This window comes from Girardinichthys multiradiatus, chromosome 5 (genome assembly GCF_021462225.1).
Source record: "Girardinichthys multiradiatus isolate DD_20200921_A chromosome 5, DD_fGirMul_XY1, whole genome shotgun sequence".
Taxonomy (NCBI): domain Eukaryota; kingdom Metazoa; phylum Chordata; class Actinopteri; order Cyprinodontiformes; family Goodeidae; genus Girardinichthys; species Girardinichthys multiradiatus.
The window spans coordinates 27,651,732-27,673,770 of NC_061798.1; the positions used below are offsets into that span (position 1 = coordinate 27,651,732).

Sequence of the window (22,039 nt, forward strand, 5' to 3'; positions counted from 1 at the left end):
TCAAAACGGGTTCCCCCAGGATTACGCCAGGATTTGAGTCAACATCGGATTTGTAGAAAGGAGGATGAGACATTTATCTTTTCTTTTCTTCTTCCCCTCAACGCTTCTTCCTCCAGCTTTCTTCTGTCTTGCATAAATATGTGTTTCTCTCTTTTCTCCGCCTTTTCTCTTTCTCTCCTTCTTCTGCTCTCACTTTCTCCCTTTAATCACTGAGACAAGTCTTCTGGGCTTTCTGGCATTCAGCTCCAGTGGCAATGAGGACAGAAAAAAAAAGGGGGGGAGAAGGGAGAGGAAGAAAAGCACCGCTGTCAGTTCCTCTCCTCTTGCTCCACGGGACTGGAAGGACAAAAGCTTTCCCTGACAGGCCGGATCGCTTCCATCGCTGCTCAGCCGACATGTTGTCGGCGTGTCTTTGCCGCAGAGCCATGTAGTCTTTTCAATTTTTGACCCGGTCCCCCTCCCCTTTGCTTAAGGATAACGTAACACACTGAGATTAGTGTATGATGTTTTGAGAAAGGAGCAAGGCAGCAGCCCGTGCTCAATGCCATTAGTTGGCGTGGGTGTGATTACAAGTTCATGTGCATTTCTATTGTACATATGAATCACCCCGTTGCCTGTCACTGGAGCAGAATGAGGCAGAGCTGCAATGATTTCAGAGAAGTGGGCAGTCAAGCTCTTCCCCAAATGACATGCAACTATTATGGCTGAAAGACAAGCACGCTCCACACTGTCTAATGACCTACTGCACAAAACTATTCATGGAGAATGCTGCAGGGGACACAGCAGATATGTTAGATTTACTGTAAGTCATCAGTGCTAAAAGAAAAGTAAAAAACGAACAACAAAAGAACGGATATGTGGCTGCCACTTCTAGCAACATTACCCACAGCCTCTCATCACATCAAACTTGACAAACAACACCATAAAGGCAAATTTCACTTACATTTTATGTGCCATTACCGGAAAACTGCCAGATCCTCTCCTAAATAATCTGTACTTTGCCACAGAATAAGTAAAAAGCACCAGTATAACAGCTGATTGATTTTAATTGTGTTGCATGAATGAAAGTTAGAGTCATGCTGTGTTTTAGCTGCAGTAATTCTCATCTTTTACCCTCCTATGAAATCACTACATTCAAATAGCTAATTGCCTGAAATTCCAGAGTTTAATCCAACATGTAGGGGGCATAATTAGAAAGTGAATGTCTAATATTGTTTTTATTAAATCATAATCTTAAAACTCCTGAAAACTTGGTTTTGCAAATAGAGGCCCACCATAATTTAGGTTTATGGTTATTTTTGGCATGGGACATTTTCACAGTATGATAACCTTATATATAAGTAGTTACATTATTAATGAAAACAGAAGAGCAACGGTTATTCCTACAGCGGTAAAACCAGTGTGACTGATTAATTTTAATACTGTTGTGGTGGTGGTTATCCCTGCTTATGCATCTCTTTCTACTACACTTTGTCCTTCCAACTAACTTTCCATTAATATGCTTAATATGCATCATTTGTGGATGTATGAGTACAGCATGAGTACATGCTGGATAATTGTCAAGACAACACTCTTCCTCATGATTGTAAATATCATACCATGCCAAAAACTAAGCATTTCTTTAATAAAAATGCTTCACTGGGCTTATGTTGTATATATATTTTCTGAGAGACTAAATTTTGGTTTTTGGTAGCTGTAATCAATAATCATCAAAATTACCTGAAGTAGATCAATATTTATGCAATATATATTTACATTTTTGAATTGAAATACTGATATAAAATAACTTTTTAAGGACAAAAATGTATTTTGTAGCACCTGCTCGGTTGCAATCAGCTCGGGTAACTAGCCTGCAGTTGGCTGTGTAACAAATATTCGGCTAGTTAACGAAAATGAAACAATGCCTAGAGCTAGTTCAGGCAGTCAACTAAAGCTGTGCTGCTTCTTTACACGCAATCTTTCAAACATCTTATATACCATCCTAAACGTTACTCACCAATTTGGGCAGTCTATATAAGCTGCCAGCTTCCTGCATCTTACTGCTCGCATGCCCCTCTGTTGCTGCTGCTGCTGCTGTCTGCTTGCTCTCACTTGTCTTCAACTTTCCAGCCCCTCCCTCACCTAAGCATTCACCCATGGGCTCCAAGGTCAGATTGCCATGCAGGAGATCATGTTTGAGGGTGCAGATACTCATCACTTGATTATACGTTGAGCAACACAGACATGGAGCAATCAACAAAGCAGAGATGACAAACTAAATCTTGTTCTATATTGATGTGAGTTGTGTGACTGAATTGTGATTTTAAATTCATGTTACCTTAATACCAGGTGAGCGATAGGTGGACCTCCTGTAGTTTTCCACACCATGTGTTTTCCATGGCGAGAAAAAGTTTCAAACATATTTTGTTGTGAGTCACCTTTTTCTGCCGCCCCACAAACAACCAAAATACGTGCATTTTGAAAAAAAAAAATTTTTCTTGAGCAAATTATCAGAAACATAAAACACTAAGATCTTGATCTGATTTGAATTTATCTATATAGTTGTGCAGGTACAATGGCTCCCAAAAGTGAGTGCCTTTCACATTTTTGTAATACCATTTTATGGGACAACACTGAGGATATGACACTTCGATACAATGTAAAGTAGTCAGTGTACAGCTCATATAAGAGTGTACATTTGCTGTCCCCTCAAAATAACTCAACACATAGCCATTCATGTCTAAACAGCTGCAGGGTTTCCGCTACATGTAATTGATCGTGGCGCACCGTCACGGCAAAATAAAGTCGCCACACCTTCAGAATAAAGTTTTTTTTAAATACATATACAGGGGTTGGACAATGAAACTGAAACACCTGGTATTAGACCACAATAATTTATTAGTATGGTGTAGGGCCTCCTTTTGCGGCCAATACAGCGTCAATTCGTCCTGGGAAGGACATATACAAGTCCTGCACAGTGGTCAGAGGGATTTTAAGCCATTCTTCTTGCAGGATAGTGGCCAGGTCACTACGTGATACTGGTGGAGGAAAACGTTTCCTGACTCGCTCCTCCAAAACACCCCAAAGTGGCTCAATAATATTTTGATCTGGTGACTGTGCAGGCCATGAGAGTTGTTCAACTTCCCTTTCAAGTTCATCAAACCAATCTTTCACCAGTCTTGCTGTGTGTATTGGTGCATTGTCATCCTGATACATGGCACCGCCTTCAGGATACAATGTTTGAACCATTGGATGCACATGGTCCTCAAGAATGGTTCGGTAGTCCTTGGCAGTGATGTGCCCATCTAACACAAGTATTGGGCCAAGGGAATGCCATGATATGACAGCCCAAACCATCACTGATCCACCCCCATGATTCACTCTGGGCATGAAACAGTCTGGGTGGTACGCTTCTTTGAGGCTTCTCCACACCGTAACTCTCCCGGATGTGGGGAAAACAGTAAAGATGTACTCATCAGAGAACAATACATGTTTCACATTGTCCACAGCCCAAGATTTGCGCTCCTTGCACCATTGAAACCGACGTTTGGCATTGGCATGAGTGACCAAAGGTTTGGCTATAGCAGCCCGGCCGTGTATATTGACCCTGTGGAGCTCCCGACGGACAGTTCTGGTGGAAACAGGAGAGTTGAGGTGCACATTTAATTCTGCCGTGATTTGGGCAGGTATGGTTTTATGTTTTTTGGATGCAATCCGGGTTAGAACCCGAACATCCCTTTCAGACAGCTTCCTCTTGCGTCCACAGTTGATCCTGTTGGATGTGGTTTGTCCTTCTTGGTGGTATGCTGACATTACCCTGGATACCGTGGCTCTTGATACATCACAAAGACTTGCTGTCTTGGTCACAAGACGTGCACCAACAATTTGTCCTCTTTTGAACTCTGGTATGTCACCCATAATGTTGTGTGCATTTCAATATTTTGAGCAAAACTGTGCTCTTACCCTGCTAATTGAACCTTCACACTCTGCTCTTACTGGTGCAATGTGCAATCAATGAAGACTGGCTACCAGGCTGGTCCAATTTAGCCATGAAACCTCCCACACTAAAATGACAGGTGTTTCAGTTTCATTGTCCAACCCCTGTATATTGAGATACATATATTTATATATATGGAATTGTTATGTTATTTTTTATTTACACACTTATACTAACCATAATCAGAGAGTTTAAAATTTAAATATCACAAAAACCTTAAAATTTACTTTATTTTAAAAAACCAACACCGCCGGCTCCTTCCTGCCTGCAAAGCTGCTACAGTTTGTTCGTAGAGGGAGGCGAAAGAATTCCACATCCTCGGTTCCTGCTCTGTTCTGTTCCGACCAACGGAGTAACTCCGTTAATTTGTTAATTAATGAGAACGGTTCCACATTCTCCGTGACTACTCCGAACATCACTGTCGACGGACCCACTCAACCAACCTACCTCTCTCGCATGCTCTCTTCGGGCTCCAAGGAAATTGCATTTGAATTAAAGTAATGTAGTTAATTAATATAAGTTTGACCTGAATGCGTAATGTTTCAGATAAATTTTGAACAGCACGACATACCATACCTCAGCAGCCAAAACCGCCACGATTTTAAAAAATCCAAGAGGAAACCCAGAGCTGGCAACAAAAGTGAATACACCCCTGAGTGAAAATGTCCAAATTGTGCCCAACTAGCCATTTGCCCAGTGTTACAAGGTCTCAGGTGTGAATGGAGGAGCAGGTGTGTTAAATTTGGTGTCATCGCTCTCACACTCTCTCATACTTGTCCATGGAAGTTAAACCTGGCATTTCATGGCAAAAAATTCCCTGAGGATCTGAAAATAGAAATTGTTGCTATACATAAAGATATCCACGGCTATAAGAAGATTATCAACATCCTGAAACTGAGCTGCAGCACATTGGCCAAGACCATACAATAGTTTAACAGGACAGGTTCCACTCAGAGCTTGTCATGGTCGACCAAAGAAGCTGAGTGGACATGTTCAGCTTTATATCCAGAGGTTGTCTTATGAAAATAGATGAATGAGTGTTGCCAGCATTGCTGCAGAGGTTGAAGGGGTGGGGGTTCAACCTGTCAGTGGTCAGACCATAAGCAGTACATGGTGAGGCCAAGATAAACTTATTTGGTTTAAAGATGTAATAGCTGTTCAAAACCCTGAACAGCTTCAACCCAAACCTCTCCTGTGTGTGTCTTCCAGAGCTGCATGCAAAGCCTCTTACCTGTGAGCTTATTGGCATCACCGGGGGTTATATAGGTTCATTTGTCTGAATGATGGCTTAATAATGTATTGGGGGAATGATACCATTTGTAATAGTGGCTGAGGATGATGCGAGTGTGTATGGGGAAACTGGGAGGCAGGAAAGATGACTGGGATGGAGCTGTTATTGTGTAAGGATTGTGTGTTTGTGCACAGAGGGATATTTGACAGAGCAATGCAGCTCTAATTAGTGTTAAATGTAGGGCTTTGTTTGAGTAGATTTGAGAGGAGAGAAATTAACTGTAGCCATGATCTTTGATTTTTACAGATCACACATAAAAAGGCACCATGCTGAGCTCAAAGCACACATAGATTCTTTGTGCTGTTTGGAAATACACGTCACTGAAGCTTTTGTAAAAGGAAAAAATGAGGAAAAAAGGTTTGCGGAAACAAACTTCATGTAACCACACGCACACACAACACGATGTGGGTGGGCTTTACAAGCACAAAAATCTCAACAGAATATGGTTCCACAACTATCTGAAATAAACCTGTGAAAGATAATTTTCTAAATACCTTCTTGTGAGAATATCTGCACAAGAAGCTTCAAGGAGCCAACAGAACCTCATCCGCTTTCAAAGGTCAAAAAGACAACCTGTGGTTTCTGAAGATTGTTCCCTCATAACTACACCACCACAAACAGGATCTGTGACAGGGGGCTACCCTGTCGAAGCCCAAACCACACTGGGAGCAACAAAACTGAAACATCTCCTCTTTCTGTTATATAAGGACTGGAAAGAGGGTCAGAAGTACTCGATAGCATTCACTGGAGAGGTTCACAGTTGAGAGTGAGGCAGCCAGAATGAGAATCATGGCCTCTAAGTCAAAGGTCATGGTTCTTAACTAGGAAACGTGGAATGCTCTTTCTGGTCTGGGGATGAGTCCTTACCTGAAGCCGAATGGTTTCCCTGTCTTGGAAGGGTTGCAGATATTACAAAAACAAGTAACTGGGATGAAAATGTGGCTTTGTCATTCAGCATGGCATTTCAATGGCATGCAATGAGTAAATGCATGTTACTTGAAGTATAAAACCCTGCCAAATATTGCATCTAAGCAATGATTTTTAATTGCAACATTGCACACACTGATTTTGCAATCGCAACAATGATTCAACATATTGCGCATCTCCACATCTTCGGCAAACTCCACATCTTCGGGGTTATAAGAGAATCGGGGTTTAGTTCGTAGTTACGAGGGCTTTATTCCCGTAGCACTGAATTAAGAAGTTAAACTTAATGATTGAAGCTGTTGATTTATTGGTCCATTGTTCAATTTTCTAATGTAGTCATGAGATATGGATCAGTGACCAAGAGAACAGGGTGCTGAACAAAATAGACAGATGGACAACATGGACTTCTATCACTTCTAGAGAATCTCGGGAGGGCTTTCGCTTCTCAATGATCGAGATCAGTTACTCCACCAATAACTACTACTGAAATTATTATTCTTAACAATTTACTTCAGATTTGCGTTTGCGGTTAGGTTTAGCATTCTCCATTTCATAAGAAGGAAATGGAGAATTTCCTTCTTAAAAGTGTGCCTTCAAACTGTAAAGTCAGGGATTCAACACATTTTTTCAAATCATATTTCCAAAACATCCTTCAAGAGAAACCAAGTTACTCAGTAGATCTTTTTTTGGGGGGAAAAAAATACACAGGTTCACTTTGAATTAACTGATAAAGCCTGTAAGCAGTTTCTACTGAAAGCTAAATTATTTATCTTCCCATGAAATGTGATGACCACCCTGTGTGCACGAAAAGCTCAAACCAATAAGACCAGCAGCAGTCCCCCTCACTTCTGCAAAACATACCATGTTAATGCAAGCAGAATAACTGCACACACCCTCGGCTGTTAAACCCCCGACACACACTGGTTTGCTCCTAACTCGATGCCGCAGTTATCCATTTGCCCTATTAACCATAATATGGTAATGGAACTTGCTCCGCTCTCATCGCCCAGGCGGGAGTCAATATAATTGACCGGACTGTGTGAGTCACTCCCCTGTGTTTTCTGTTTGTGAAGACATGCGTAGTATTTTCACCGCTGTAACACCTGTTGAATAGCTGTTGTCTCATTACACAATGACAGCAAAGAAACAGAGGAAGATGGGAAAAAGGAGTTATCCTCTGCTGCGAACAGATGGCATGCATGCGTGGTGCACTGAAGAGTCCATTCAGCACCTGTACTGCACAATGCGCTTAGGAGGGAAGTCTGTGCCTTGTTGTGTTTGAGTTGCTTTGGAGACTCAGTCTGGGCTCTTCTGCACATCATTTCACACACTTTCAGGAGACCACGCTGACCGTCTTCACATTAGTGGCATCGGCTTAGACAGGGCTTTTGCATTATGGTAATGATAAAATGTTTTTCCTCATGCGGCATGAAGGACGGTAGTATGTGTATAAACTACACTTGAGCATCAAAGTATTTCAGGTTTTCAGCGAGTCTCTTTCAAGTCTCTCAGGTGCACAATTCTTCCTTTAGATCTGAATATGTTCCCAACCTCTCTCTCAGGCTAATGACTTTTGAAAAAGAGGCTCTCCGTGTGCAAAATCACAATAACATTTTGATGGATGGGCAGGCTGAACTCTACTCTTCTCCCTGTTGCAGATTTTTACAGAATAACACGTTATTGTTGTAAAGATTGGGCCATTAAGAGTTTTTAAATCACACAGTCTCCTCGGGGAGTTTTTGAGCCCTGCAATCATGTATGCATAAAGGTCTGTTTAAAGCAGAACAGCTCGCGCTCACTTCAGAACAATTTACTTTTTAGGAGAGCCAATTTAAATGCCAATTACCACTGTGAGAGTGGCTTTGATGTATTACGAAACCCTGCGCTGACAGTGACTGGTGCGTGAAGCAGAGCGGGAACAAACGGCACCCCCAGGAATGGCAGTGCGAGAATGAAGTGGACTTGACATGTGGGGAAAGTGGGAAAAAACAGCGTGAATGAAAGCCCTTTCATGACAAATGAAAACGACGGCCCTTAAATAATGACACCATTAAAAATGTCACACCAGACAATGGCGGGCTTTTGTTTCACTTTGGTGGAATATGCTGCACAGGTTGGATCTGCCAGCATCAGTGAGAAGTTACAAATTGTTCAAATGAATGGAGACGAATGATGATTAGCCTAATATTAGGCTTTGTTTGCAGGATTCAGACTCTTCCTCTGTTTCAGAGGACAAATGGGTGTGGACAACCAATACAGCCTATGTTGGCTGGGCTAACAAAAAAATACAGTTAAAGCTACTTAGATAAGGTTTGATTCTGTCTGTTTACACAGATAAAATGACAATTTATTACACTTTACGCTGCACTGTAAGGAAAACAACATCTACCATATGTGACATAAAATCTGATGTGTGTATAAGTATTTTGTCTTGAAACAGTAGTTGGTGCGTACAGCTTTTTAAATATTTTGTTGTCCCGGCCACACAAGTTTGGCACAATAATTTTTATCCCGAGTGTGTCTTAGCCCAAAGTCAATTAAACGTTGGAGGTGATCCAGATCAAGATCCTGATCCCGGATTTTCTGTTTTATGGCATCAGTAACCCTATGTTGGGAGGCGGAGGTATGCAGTCTCTGACTGTCTTTCTCTTAGTGTTTTGCTTCTGCTGCTAATAGTAACTATTGTGAAGAAAAATGTAAACTGTACAACCCCAATTCCAGTTAATTTGGGACGTTGTGTAAATTGTCTAAATTTGGCTTTAGAACTTTGCGCTGATAACAATCCAGATAGTGCTTTTCCTCTTTGGCCCGGAGGACACGACATCTATGATTTCCAAAAACAATTTGAAATGTGGACTTGTTGGACCGCAGCACACTTTTCCACTTTGAGTCAGTCCATCTCAGATGAGGACCAGAAAAGCTGGCAGCGTTTCTGGGTGGTGTTGATAGATGGTTTTCGCTTTGCATGGTAGAGTTTTAACTTGCACTTGTCGATGAAGTGACAAACTGTGTTAACTGACAGTGGTTTTCTGAAGCACTCCTGAGTCCACAAGGTCAAATCTGTTACAGAATGATGTCAGTTTTTACTGCAGTGCCTACTGAGGGATCAAACGTCATGGGCATTCAATGTTGGTAATCGGCCTTCTCGCTTATATGCAGCGATTTCTCCAGATTCTCTGAATCTTTTTATGATATTATGGACTGTAGATAACTAAATCCCTAAATTCTGTGCCTTGTACGTTTAGAAATCTTGTTCTTAAACAGTTGGACTATTTGCTCATGCAGTTGTTCACAAAGTGGTGAACCTTACCCCCTCCTTGCTTGTAAGTGACTGAGCCTTTCGGGAATACTCCTTTTATACCCAGTCATGACACTGACCTGTTACCAGTTAACCTATTCACCTGTTTAATGTTCCTAAGAGGTGTTCTTGGAGCATTCCTCAACTTTCCCAGTTTTTTTATGCCCTGTCCCAGCTTTATTGGACCATGTTGCAAGCATCAAATTCAAAATGAGTGAATATTTGCAAAAATGCAAAATGAACTGAAAATGATGCATCTGTTGTATGAAAACCTCAAAGATTTCAGGTCTGGTTTTAACTCCCAGTGCAAGAACCGTTCCACATAGCAAAGCAACAGAATTTTCCCAAGGAAGGCCAAAATGATAATTTTCCTAGTGAAAGCGTGGTCTGTATGCATGTGTCAGAGTGACTCAGCGCTGTGATTATAGACATGCTGGAATGAATCATTTTGTGAATGCGGTTGGAGGATAAATGGTAATAAGAGACTAAAGTGTGCAGCTCCTAAAAATGTAGACTATGCATTATAATAAGTAACAATAATCCTAGTATATTTTGGGTCTTGTTTCAATCTAATGATGTTAATTCTGACTGTCTGTGAGGTCACTTGCTCCTAAAAGGTCTGATATTTGACTAAAATGTGTATCCATTCATCTATTTTACTCTTAATCCAGGATATGATTATGCACTAAAGTGTTCAGTAAGTACCTAGTAAGTTAAACAGTGGGTAACAGGGATGATAATAAAATCTCTTTTCTGTCGCAAATGCCAGCTACTTTAACATATATGAGTGTGAAATTTCATAATCGTAGTTGACTGTTTGGAATGCATTAATTATAGGATAATAGATTTCAGGTGTGTGTATGCCAATGTAGGATGGAGTCTCCCTGCAGTAGACGCCCATATCTGAAACAGATGAATGTGCCATAGATGCTAAAGATCACGGAGTGTTGGAAGCACAGAGAAATAAGAGAAAAAACGGGAAAACGGGGATGTATCGGTACCAATGTCGTCACTGCAAAATTTACCAATAAAATTTCAACTGCATGAATTTTTGATATTGTGCAGCCCTGGTCAGTCTTAATGGATATCAAAAATCAAATGACAAAACTGTTTCATCTGAGCAAAAAAGGGAGATTTCTATATTTTCATGGAATAAATATAAAGGGAAAAGAAGACAATCAACACTTTAAAATCAAGTCTAACACAAACCAAAAATCAAGAATGAAATTTAAAATGAATAAGGACAAGAGGTAAGAGCCTCTCTGGTTTTAACACATGCTTTCAGACTCAGGTGTATCCACACAGTTACGCAGTTCCCTCACAACTATGATTGGCTTAAAGTCTGAACAAAGTGGACAGTGCTGCCTCTGTCAGCCATGGAGGTCAATTTAACTTTTAGGAAAGCAGCAATGGCCTCTTTGCTTTGGGTTTAGAGATTTGGAGGCACTTGGAAAAAGTTACTGAAGCATTAAACACATTGGCATAAAAAACTAAAATGGGATATGGCAGAGTTTTGCTCAAAAATAGACACCGTGGCATATTATACGATGGGCGGCATTAATTGTGACCAACCACATGTTTTTGTAAAGTTCGGTTATATTTCACTCACCACACCTTGATTACTATCCAGTAGAATCAATAAATAACTTCAATACAACCTGTCAGACAACTTGAAGTAAGCTGAAAGGTCTCAAAAAGAAACACATAATGTGCCAATCTGACGAAATTCAAGAACAGATGAGAAACAAAGTCATGAACATCTACAGTATCAGTCTGGAAAGGGTTACTAAGAAATTTCTATGGCTTTGAGACTCCAGCTAAGAACAGTTTATGCTTGAAAACCCTTGAATATCCCTGCATTAAACAATTCTGCAAAGAAGAACAGGTCAAAATTCATCCACATTGATGCAGAAGATTGTCAGTCACAGTATGCTTGTTTCTAGTTGGTTAATTCTGCATAACAGAGGTACAAATAATAAGGTAAAATATCTACATATTCAAAGTACTGTGCTCTTACTTCACTGGTTTCAGTAAAGACAATGAGCTATTCTTCATAGAGACCAATCCTGCACCTTACAAGGGTCTGTCTCAGTAAGCTGTGAGACGAAAACTAACATCCTAATATCATAACTCATAATTACTTGTGGTTAAGGCGGACATGTATTATTATCATACAGTGGAAACGTTTAGAAGATGCGTAAAATCCACACAACACCAGATGGCTTGTGATGCCTTCACTGCCATAGGAAACCTTTTGGAAAACTTGATGCAGTGGAAAACGTGTACATCAGGGGTAATTTTACGTGTATTACCATGACTAAGGGGAAAATTCTTAACAACAGGAGTGAGCCTAACCTCCTGCTGGGCCCCGGGGGTGGGGGGTGGGGGGGTATCATGACAAAATATGAGGACTGGGGCAAAGGGAAAGAAAAGACTGATGGCCAGATGTGAAGCTTTTGAAAACTCTTCTTCAATCTGCTGCTGAGGGCATGTTTTTCTTTCTTCACACCCACCCTTACAAGCCTATTAATAATAATTGTGACATTAACTCTTGTAATAAATGGATGTGAGGAGAAAGACGACAGGCTAATTAATAAATATGGACATTTTTTTTGGGATGATAAATGCTCAACAAGTAGGCAAAGCCTACGTGAACAGACAAACTCAGAGTTCTGAAGCTGAGAAAATGTGAACAGAAACCTCTGAGAATAAAAACACTTGTCTACTCTCTTCAAGGAGCATTTCTCACAAGAGAAACAAGAAACAGGCTCTAATGACAGCTGTAGCTCCTGCCTGCTGGGATGACGTGTCTAAAGATATGCATAATTTTCTCATATAACACAAGTTATCATGTAGAAATGCTCCCTATTGTGAAAGTCTGGCTCCTGGCTCATTCTGTTCCAGATCGAATTGCTGCTAGCCCATCCCTCAGATGCACTGCCTCATATAGCATCAGTCGGCACTCGTGCGTCAGCCTTACACAAGGAGAGACGGCCTTGCTAACTCACAAAGATGCTCTCAGACACACATGCTTCTCACAATTAAAAAGGAAATGAAATTTTTGTGATTAGGTCGGAGAGAGGATGTGTATGTTGAACCTGGGGGCTACAGAACTATACAGTGTAGAGAATGGGCCAGACACTGGAGTTTTCCAGTTTTCCCCTTATCGGCCCTGATCAGTAATCTGAGGGTCAGACAGTGGAAATATGGAATTATTTGACAGAGATTGGAATCACCCAATTTCCCATTGTTCACCTCTGATAAGTGATCGGTAGATGCACCAATAAATTGGCCAGAGATCAGAATCGGTCAATTTTTCCTTTATGGCCATGATTATTAAACCGCAGGTCAAAAAGTGAAAAATTTACATTTTTCTGAGGAATTAACCAATCAATCGCCCAGACATTGGAACGGCCAATTTTCTCTAGATTGTTAAATCTAATCCTGACAATTTAGATTTTTGTTCCTTTTAATTAAATGCATTACAAACACTTTCACACTTTTTGGCCTCAAGCAAGAGCAATGTATGTGGATCTACCTTTTTTCGAGTTTAGCAAAAGCTGGAAAAGAGTTAGAGATGCTTTGATTTATACGTAGTTATAATCCTTCATTCTTGTTTCTATGTTGGATTCTAACTACTACTTCATAGCAATAACCATTCTTTTCTTTTTTTTTATATACAGGCATTAGAATTAACAATCAGAATCATTAGATGAGACCTCAAAGACAACCAGATTACTATTTGTCTGGAAAAGCCTGATCGGTGCATCTCTATCACTGACTGACAGGAAGCAGATGAGCTGCAAGGACCGAGCTGAAGATGAAAAGCCTTTCCTGAAAAGGAGGTGCTTTAACAATGAAAACACAACTGGACCAATTAGTATCGATGCAGCATGAAAAGGTTCTGACATAACTAATCTGGAGTTGCTGTTATGTAATTAATGTGCAGCACAATAATTCAATGCAGCACATCATAACAACACCCTAATGTGCTGTAATTTCTCCTAATTTCCCCCAAGATCTGAATAAAGATGCATCAGATAAATGAAAACTGAGAAGCACAAGCGCCCATAGAGGAGTGTAACAGAAGTGGCTCAGATATAGCCAGCCTTGGCGTGACTTTGACTGACGCCCAACCACTTTTAGTCTGTATGTCTGAGGAGGCTCCAAGCAGCTGTCTTTCACACACAATATCCACATGAGAGTTAATGATTTACTTATTCACGCCTAAATGACTCGTATCTGCACCAGTCAGGCATAACATTATGACCAGTACAGGGACCCTGACTGGTCTGTGGCTATCTATTCCCATACACAACAAACTGTGATGCGTTCTGTAATCAGACAGCTTTTAATCTGAACCAACATTAACGTTTTCATGCAATATGAGCTAAAGTGGCTTGGCTGTTGGGTCAGGCCACACGAGCGAGTCTTTACCTCCAAAGTGCCATTACTCTGTTGTCGGTTCTCCACTGTTCCTTCCTTGGACCACAGCAGACCGGGAGCACCCCACATTAGCTGCAGTCTAATGTTAAAAGCTTGCCTTCGTAAAGATGACAGCAGATAAAGGCAGCACTAAAAAACATTTGAAAAACCAACAAATTGTTTACACATTATGAAACGTCAAAGGTCACCAAAAATATGACGAAAACTACAAGTTCAATGACACAGGCAACAGTCCAGTACAGCACTTCCATCCATCCATTTTCTATACCCGCTCCTTCCGTACAGGGTCACAGGGGATCTGGTGCCGATCTCCAGCACTCTACAGGTGAGAGGTACACCCTGGATAGGTCGCCAGTCCATCACAAGGCCCAGTACAGTCAAAACATTTAAATTTACATCCAAATGTTTAGCTTTTAAAGTGTTTAACATTCGGCTAATGAAATTTGTTCCTTAAAAAGTAGTTGATACTGGAGTCAGTGGCAAACACAGAGAGGGGCAATGTCCAATTAACCAGCTTTAGCAGCAACTGATTTATCATCAAACAAAGATTTTGTATGAAGCAATAAATAAATAGATTCAACACATCCCCTAAACAAATTTAAGATCTTGTATGGAATATCTGGATGTATTAGAGACTTATAGCCCTCTGGGTTCCCTTCATTTCGAGCTCCAGCTTTGTGAAGTTAAGTTGTCAAAAAGTAGATTTTTTTAACCTATCACAAACATGCAAATTGGTAGTTTTACAGAACATGAAAAAAAATATTTTTATTTTGTGGAATACAGTAAAACAGGGAATACTGAAAGAATTTCAACACCCGTGAATGAATAAATAGAAATCAACCTGCAAATGTAGAGCATTATAAAAATGCATTTGAAGGGACACAGATTGCTTTGTTTTGTTTAAAATGCATATTAAAGACTTGAAGAAAAAAAAAAATCAAAATGTCATCCCAAAATACCCAACCTGACCCAGGTTTATGCAACAACACAGCCAAAACTATTAGAACATAAAAGACAAACGAAAAATATCAAAGGACTCGGGATGGGTAGAATTATAAGACTTTTTAAGGACCAGCAGACACCCCGGTATCAGCTGATTTGTTCATGTCTACGAAGACCGTGTTCGCTTTCGTCTACGTACATAATTTGGAGACTCTAATCCCAGTACACCCATCAAAACCAACCCTGTAAATTGGGTTAGGTTTCACTTTGGCTTTGCTGAGAGAGTGCTGCTGAGCTGTGCATAAACTGTTGACTTGAAATACCAAATAGACCTTGACAGGTACAGGCTACAACGCCAGACATCGGCTCTGCTGTCCAGGCATCTTCACAGCTGCTATCTTGTGAAAGACATTTTTCCTCCCTTTTTTGCCCTTCCCTGTAACCACTCTGCCCTGAACTGAACCGATTTCACTTTCCTTTGGCATGTTTTCCTATAAAGAAAGGGAGTCTGGATTTGAGTGCGTTCATTCTACAGATGCACTGGATGACTAAAAGGGAGCACGCTTTGCATCTTGCTCACCTCAGACAATCATCTTTTTTAAAGAGAGCCTGTCAACGATCAAAAATTCATTCAGAGGCCCTGCAGAGCGCTTGTTTCCAAAAACAGGGACCTAAACAGGGGATGTTTTACCCAGCTTGTCAACCGCTCCACCACCACCCCGACGAGGTCCTTTACGCCGAGCATATGATGCGACCACACGGCCAGCGCTGCTGTCTTACCGGCTGTTGTATGTGGCGAGACGTCCCCCTCCCCGGCGGAGGGAGATGCTGCTGCCCGGGCTGGCGCCGCTGCTGAACTCCGCGCTGGAAATAGTCACTGCCGGCGGCTCTGCTGATGGCGACGCGGTCCCTCTTCTCCCGCACGCTGGAGCCTGCGTTTTCTCTCTCTTCGCCGGAGTCGAGGGTGCTGAAGTTCCACACAATGAGAGTCTGCACTAGAAGCACCGTGAGGGCTGCGATCAGGGCGGACCGAGACCGGCGGGCCAGCCTGCGAGCACAGGAGCCGCCGACCATGTTCGCACGCCGCGCTGCACGGAGCTGGAGGAGCGTCTGCTGCTCTGAGCGGGGAGACGGGATGAGAAGAGTGGAAGTATAGAGGAAGGCAGCTGAGGAGGAGGAGGAGGTGGTGGTGTTAGTGGAGGGAGGCTGAGCTTTATGGTGGCGGAGGAGGCGAGGAGGAGCGTCGAGGAGAGACAGGAGGGCCACCGTGTGGTGAAACCAGACAGAAGTGATGCTCCAGGCGCCATCGCACCACTTCCAGTTTAATCTCTGTGTGACGGAAATTAGTCCACATTTTAATCTATCAAAAGAGGAATTTGGATATTATCAAATAGGTCCAGGTAATTGCAAATATGGAAATATCCACTTAGCGTTATTGGAAGGCAGAAAATCACTGAATTACTGGGCCTTTAGAGCTTCTCGACAGACAAGTTAACTGATGTCAGCAGGAGCATTAACTGTGGGTCCCTAGCCTTATTATTGCCTTAGGCAGCTTCATTAATTCATATGTTTCAGTTGAGCTAAACATTCCAAAAATAATGTTTTTTTTTATTATGCCTTCAGTCAAGTGAAAAGTATTTACACGCTAACAATTTGTTTCTATTTTTAAACTTTTTTGTCACCAGTGAATGTTCCAGATCATCAAATCACTCAAATTGTACATGTCTGACAACATGAAGTAGGCTAACAGATCTGAAAAAGCAAAACATCATGGTCCACTCTGAAAAAAATCTAGAACAGATAAGAAAGTATTTAACATCTGGAAAAGCAGATGTTTACCTCTGGAAAAGCCTGATCTGGAAAAGCAGATGTTTACCTCTGGAAAAGCCTGATCTGGAAAAAAGCAGATGTTTACCTCTTTCCTTTGGGACTCCAGTGAACGAAAGTGAGGGCCATTATTTTATTAAATGGAGAAAACATGAAACAGTGATGAACCTTCCCAGGCTACTAACGTTACTTCAAGAGAGCACAGACAACTCACCCAGGAGGTCACAAAAGGTCGGTGTAAATCATTTAACAATAAGAAAAAGACTGGGTGAAATTGCATCTCTGGGAGAGTTTCTACGCAAATACCACTGCTGACCAGAATAACACAACAGCCTGTCTCACATGTGCCAAAGAGCATTATATCGACAAACATGGTGTTGATAGTGAAATGGTATGGGACTGCTTTGCTGCTTTGCAACGTGGAGGGACCTGCTGGCATTGATGGGACTACGAATTCTGCTTTCTGCCTAAAGGAAAATGTCCAGTCAGCGGTTTGTGACCTTAACCTCAGGCACATTTTAATCATGCATGGTTTAAAACCCTCTGGTGTGACTGAAATCCAACTATCCAAGAGAATGAATGTACCAAACTCCCTGCGCTGCAACGTAAACGATTAATCACCAGTTATCGCAAACGCTTAATAGCCATGTTGCTGCCATGGATGGTACAAGCAGTTATTAGGATTGGGAGGTAACTGTTTTTTCACATACGGGCATCTTGGTTTGGATAGCTTTTTTCCCTTAATAAATTAAATCATCATTTCAAATCACCTTTTTGTGTTTACTCAGATTATCTTTGAAGAATCTTATATTAAAATTTGTTTGATTATCTGGAACATATAATGTTGACAAACAAACAAAAACAGAAGACATCTGCTAGAGGGAAAAGCTTTTTCTGGCACTACTTACTGAAGCCCATATCATCTTTATGTCCATGGTTCTTAAACTGTGGTACAAGTCCCACTAGTGGAAAATAAACTTAACGTTGCCAACTCATCAGTAAAGAAAGTAGGTATTGGCTAGGGCTGCACAATATATCGCAACTTTATCGTTGTCGCCATTTCAGTAATGTTCCATGTAACACATGCTGAATCATATGCCCTGATAGCTGTGGACCAGAGAAACCTTTCTGATATTAAGTTAAGGCTTTCTTAAACGTCTTAATCAGTATTTGTTAAATTGTTATGGGAAGTTTTCTGTGCCCAGTTACAGTCATTCTGCAGAATATGTTTCGCATTGGTAGTTATTGGTAATGATTGACCAACATTAATGAGGCTAAATCTGTTGTACAATCGCAGTAATCTGCTTTGGTCTTGGCACCTCTGTGACTGGATATTAACTCTGTAATTACATGTGAGGTACTTGTCACTGTCATGTATGGCAACTTAGTTACTAACAACTCAGTTTCACTAAAGTGATCTTCAATTCTGTTATTCAGGACTCCTGTAGAGCATATTTTGGATGTGTCCAAATTTATCAGGTGATCATTATTATCTTCTCAGCATCCCATCTTGTTCTGCAGAAACCCATAAATATCCAATAATGATGGCAGGGAAACATTTAAAACATGCAGGATAGAGGGGCCTATGAGAACCAGGGTTGGGAGCTACTGCTCTATGAAAATCAACTGTTAATTTAAGCAGCACACCCAACCTGGTCTGAACCATCAAGTGAATTACAATGGTACTAGCACAGAAATTAAAAGTTACCACTGAATCCTGTATTGCAACCATAAAATCATTATGAATTCAAATGATGTTCTCGCTTATGTTCGATTCTGTCTTTACATGTGCAGGATTTTCTCATTTCTTTTACTGTTTCCTCGTTGTTGGCTCATATGTTGCCTCCAGTGTTATTCTGTTGATTTGGTATGAGGTCATTTTGCCTCTGCAGTGCTCTCCTGTCATCTTTCAGCTCGGCAGCCTTTCTCTTTCCTTCTTGTCAGCTACATGAATAAGCTGTAAGTGAATACAATTGTTTTACAAATTTTTCTTGTTTCAGTTTCACTTAGTTTTTGTTTTTTTTCAATCAAGCAATCCGCATACGTTTCTCCAAAATAAAGCAGGCCATACATCTCTCTGTAGTGCTTTGTTGATTTTTTGTGCTGCTGTATCCAATTTACATAGACATTACATAAATATTCAGAACCTTATTCTTTATTATTGATCTCTGACAGCATATAGAAGGTCAGCTTGAAAAGGACCATCTCTTTTTGAAAAAGAAGGCTTCAGAGGAGCAGAAACATTTTCAGTTCTTTTTGTTGCTGCTCTTTCATGGAGCAGCTTTAGAATATGGCAAAGCACATCCAAGACTTTGGTAAAAGTTTCCCGAAATTTTTTTTTGCCCTGTATTTATTAAGGTTAAAAGAACCCTAGCCTATGATACAGAGCTGTCTCAAGATTTAGCACTAGTTTTTTTCTACATTTACCACATCCATCTTTCCATTTATCTTGACTTGCAATCAACTCAACTATGATCTATCACTTTGTTTAAGTCATGCCATAGTGCACTGCACAAATACTGGCACCCCTAGTAAAGATGGAAAAAGGTCTTAATGTAAATCTTTGAAAAGTGTATTCAAAATAAAGATTGGATCTATGCCCTGCACTAAAAAATTAAGTTTTAAAGTATTTAAGCTTTCAATGCAGGGGAACAAATCCAATCTTTAATTTGAATACATTTATAAACTTTGGGTCATGACCGAAAGAATGAGATCACGGATACAAGCGGCTGAAATGAGCTTCCTCCGTAGGGTGGCCGGGCACTCCCTTAGAGATAGGGTGAGGAGCTCGGCCATCCGGGAGGGGCTCAGAGTAGAGCCGCTGCTCCTCCACATCGAGAGGAGCCAGTTGAGGTGGCTCGGGCATCTATACCGGATGCCTCCTGGATGCCTTCCTCGGGAGGTGTTCCAGGCACGTCCCACCGGGAGGAGGCCCAGGGGACGGCCCAGGACACGCTGGAGGGACTATGTCTCTCGGCTGGCCTGGGAACGCCTTGGGCTCCCCCTGGAGGAACTGGAGGAGGTGTCTGGAGAGAGGGACGTCTGGGCGTCTCTGCTGAGTCTGCTGCCCCCGCGACCCGGTCCTGGATAAGCGGAAGACGAACGAACGAACATTTATTCAGTTAGGGAAAATCGCCACATCGAAAACAAGAGGGAGTTTTTAAATTATGGTTTCCTTTAAAAAATGAAAAGAGGGAGCGATCCAAACCAACCTGGTCCTATGTGGAAAAGTAACTGAATTTGACTGCATTATTTGATATCTAGGATCAGTTGGAATGTATGTAGTTGACTTGGAATCTATATGATTTGATTTGATTTGATTTGAGTGAATTTACTTTGTAAAGTGCCTTGAGACGATACATGTTGTTAAGTGGCACAATATAAAAAACTTAATTGAATGGAATTGAATTAACTACCTCTAAACCTAAAAAAACTGGTTGTGCCACCAACGGCAGCAACAGGAATTATAAACCCACTCGAGTTGTTTTTTAGCAAATGTTAGCTGGTGTTCAAAGGCCTTAGAAACGTTATACTCTGGATGTTTTTTTTCTCCTCCCTTCTGCTGCTCCTGGCTCTCTCTCTCCAGGTAGGCATTGCCAGTCCACTGAGGTGCTCTCTCTCACCTGTTCCTCATTAAAAGAATCTGACAGATGTCCCTTCTACGCTTAATGGGGAACTCTGGTTGTGGTAAAATCTGGTGGTCTTCTTTGCTATGTATTTTCTGTTTCCTAGTGGGTTACTCTTTGTCTCACTGTGCTTCAGACTCATTCTCTTGCGCTCTAGGAGAATCCACAACAGCTGTAATCTGCTCTGAGAATCCTAAGGACAACCAGATAATTCTTAGCCAGAGTTCTGGTCTTCCTTCACGAACATCTGCTGCCAATCCTCAACTAGGTTCCCCCTACTAAACTTACCTCTACCTGCCTACCTGCCCTCCTTCACAACTTCCTAACTGATGGTCACAAATCTACAAGAACACAACCTCACTACTCTCTGGTCAGCAGTCTTCACACCAATCCAGGATTAGGCTGCACCTCCTCCCCCTGCCTGTAGATAAAGAAAAACAAGTAAGATATCAATCTTATTAACATCCCTTTTCATACTCTCCTTGGATTTCTACTAACTCCCATTCCTTTAGAGAAGATCCTGGAACAAAAATCCTCTTCTGGAACTCTGGAAGAAACATCATTGTTTATGTTCAATAATTTTCACATCAATTCCTAACACTGTTTCTCAGTCAGCTTGCATTTGGGTCAAAACAAACTTAATTTTTACATGCCATTATAATCCTTACAAATTTGTGCCATTTACTTTTTTTCCCTAATCTGTTCTTGAATTACCTTAGTTCAGAGACTGATTTGTTGCTTTTAAGATCTTTTAGCTTACTTGATGTTGTCAGACAGTTTCTAGTAATGTGATCTAATTTTCCTTGTATGACAGTGATCAATCTGGTTGTGACTGTGTGAAATTAAATCAAGAAATGGGGTTAATGAGCAAATTCATGATTATAACACAGCTTTGCAAAGCTTGTTTTCCCTTCAATAAATAACATAATTTGCAAACTGCTTTAATTTGCATCAACCAATATCTTTATTAAACTTCAAAGTGAATCATTTAACTGTGACAAAACAAAATCAGAAGAAATCTAAAAGGAGCAAATAATTGTTCACAGTACTGGTTAAGGTTAATCGTCATGTTTAGTAACTTAGCCCTTTAAAGCCTGACCCATCAAAAAATAGTCAGAAAATTCAAATTATTTGGAACTTTAATGTTTATTAAGCCTTGAAACAAAATAAAAAAAATAAAAAAAAATTACCATATCTTTGTGTTTATGATATTTTTGTTTATATCATTTTTAAAATGGCAGGCTTTTCTTGCAACTTTTGGCTCGCAACAATGTGAGTTAAATATAAAAAAACAAATATTGTCCATAACATTTGGAAAGTACAGAACACTTGAGGGAGTTTTTCTCTGAGTTTGTTTTCACCTACAGCTTTTTACAGCTATTTATTTCACATCATGGTAGGCACCAAAACAGTTTCTGTCCTTGTTCAGGCAAAGATGTACCTTGCACTTTTTACAGTAGACATGTGAAAAGTGATTGCCAGTGCAGTGCTTGCATCTCTGTCTGGTTTCCCATGTTGGAAAATTATCAATGCCATCCTTTCTCACATCAGGAGGCACACTGCAACTTGGTGTTTTACGGGGTGGTGTTGGAGTCGCTTCTGGAGAGGATAGTGGTCTACCACTCTTGATTTTGACCTTTCCTGCATTTATGAGAGAAGTGCCAACCAAAGCCTGAAATCTTCGTAGAGCCGCGGGTTTTGTTTTG

The 22,039-nt window shown here is 40.9% G+C and overlaps 1 protein-coding gene across 1 annotated transcript in view; it reads right to left on the reverse strand.

The window, feature by feature from the left end:
- The window catches only part of xylt1 (xylosyltransferase I), a 120,105-nt gene extending 101,338 nt beyond the window's left edge, over positions 1-18,767 (reverse strand). Inside the window, exon 1 of the mRNA XM_047364458.1 lies at positions 15,661-18,767. Within this exon, the coding sequence (XP_047220414.1) occupies positions 15,661-15,954 (294 nt within the window). The 5' untranslated portion in view covers positions 15,955-18,767. The remainder of the gene's footprint in view (positions 1-15,660) is intronic.
- Positions 18,768-22,039: the final 3,272 nt, after the last annotated feature.